This window comes from Myotis davidii, unplaced genomic scaffold, assembly GCF_000327345.1.
Source record: "Myotis davidii unplaced genomic scaffold, ASM32734v1 scaffold609, whole genome shotgun sequence".
NCBI classification, from domain to species: domain Eukaryota; kingdom Metazoa; phylum Chordata; class Mammalia; order Chiroptera; family Vespertilionidae; genus Myotis; species Myotis davidii.
This window is the reverse complement of record NW_006300164.1, coordinates 1106743-1108503: the sequence shown is the minus strand read 5'-3', so window position 1 is coordinate 1108503 and position 1761 is coordinate 1106743. Positions and strand designations below refer to the sequence as shown.

Sequence of the window (1761 nt, the reverse complement as noted above, 5' to 3'; positions counted from 1 at the left end):
GGGGGGGGGTCCACGCAGCCTCTGGCCAGCTCCCTGGGGCCTGCAGAGCGAGGGGGTGACCCTGCGTCTCCCTCCCCCGGGTCGTTCCTGGCCTCAGAGTCACTGTGAGGCGTCGGGAGTCTGAGGTTGCGGGACCTCGGGGGCTGCATGTGGGCTCTGGACAGCCCTGCGCTTGGCGTGAGGGGTGTGGCCGTGGGTCTGAGCATCCGTCTGGGCCAGGAGGTGCAGAGGTCGAGTTTCCGGGACGCTTCCTGTTGCCCGGACACAGCGCTCTGCTCGGTGCTGTCCTGCGGGCCCGGCCGTGCCCATGGTTTTCTGGCTCCGATGCCAGCTCTGGGGGGTCAGGCAGGAGCTTGTGCAGAGCTCGAAAGGACTGACCGGCGCCATCCTGCTCCTCCGCCCGGGAGCGGCCTGTGGACAGGGAGGGCGGGGCCGAGCTGGCTTGTCTGCTGGTCTCCTTTTCCTCTTCACCTTGAGGGAGGGCAGCATCCTCCACCCCTGTCTCTGCCGCTCTCCAGGGCTCACTCCCCCCTCCCTGTCCCCCCGCCCCCCAGATTTCTGAAGGCAGCTTAGCTCTTCCCCAGGGGCAGCGGGGGGCAGGCTGGCAGCCTTCTCTGAGCTTCTCAAAACCCAGGTGGCTCCTGGGGTTTCCTGGCACCACTGGTGCTTGGGCTCCTGAGTGCCCGGGACCAGCAGCTCGAGGTCCTGGTGGTGACCGGAGGGCGCTGAGGGGTGGCCTCTGCACCCCCACGGCCAGCGGGCCTTTTCCTCAGGACGCGCAGCCTGAGAGCGTAGGATTCAGATGTGTTTATGGCGCGTGGAGCGTTTGCCGTCAGCACAGCCGGGCTCCCGGCCCTGCCCTGCAGGCCCAAGGGCGGCCGTGGACACAGGTCTCGCTCCTGAGAGGGGGCCAGGCCCTCAACGCCCGGAAGTCCGCTGCCTCCCTGGGTCCCCTCCCCGACCCTGAGTGCGGTCTCTGCCCGGAACCCGGGCCTGCCCTGCCTTTCTGACCTCTGCGCTCTCCCCCAGGCTGGCGTCTGCCTGGGCACCGCCCTGCGGTCCTGGTGGCTGCTGGTGATGGAGCAGCGGCCGCAGTCTACCATGGTAACCAGTGCCCCGGCCCTCCTGCCCCTGCCCCCCGCCCCTTGCTCTGCCTGTGGTCGGGTGGGACGGGCCTCAGCCTGCTGACAGGCGCTGTCTGCCCTCTCCCAGCTGACGGGGATGGCGATCGGAGCCCTCCTGGCCCTGGCCCTTGTGGGCATCGCCGTCCTTCTTGTGCGCAGGAGGCTTAACCGGCAACGTGAGTCCGTGGCTACCGACTCCGGCTCTGGGAGGGACGGGGAGGTCCGGTGACTTGCCCCGTGTTCCGAGCTCCTGGGAGCGGCCATCAGGCCCCTCCCCCACCCCCGCGGCTTTGGGTGGAGACCCCTGGCTGTGCAGGCAGCGCTGAGCCAGTGGGCCCCACAGGGTCTGCGTCTGTCCACACTTTCTCCAGTCCCGTCCAGGCCGCCTTCCGTCTCTGGGCCCCCTCGGTGGGTGTGTCAGCCTGAACGCTCGCTGCCCTTCCTCCCAGCACTGAGGGGGGCGGGGCTCAGGCGGCCACTCTGCTCCCTTGCAGGACAGGTGCAGCCCGCCCCCCAGTACCGGTTCCGGAAGAGAGACAAAGTGATGTTCTACGGCCGGAAGATCATGAGGAAGGTAGCCTGGCCGTGGCCCACACTCGGCCTTGACCCCGAGGCCTCGGCCCCTGCTAGCCTGGCC

General features: G+C 69.2%; 1 protein-coding gene across 1 annotated transcript in view; it reads left to right on the top strand.

Annotated features, from left to right (window-relative positions):
* Nucleotides 1-1761, top strand: part of PNPLA7 (patatin like phospholipase domain containing 7) — a 57726-nt gene that overhangs the window by 6076 nt on the left and 49889 nt on the right. The window contains exons 3-5 of the mRNA XM_015572352.1: nt 1030-1104; nt 1213-1300; nt 1619-1698. Of these exons, the coding sequence (XP_015427838.1) occupies nt 1030-1104; nt 1213-1300; nt 1619-1698 (243 nt within the window). The remainder of the gene's footprint in view (nt 1-1029; nt 1105-1212; nt 1301-1618; nt 1699-1761) is intronic.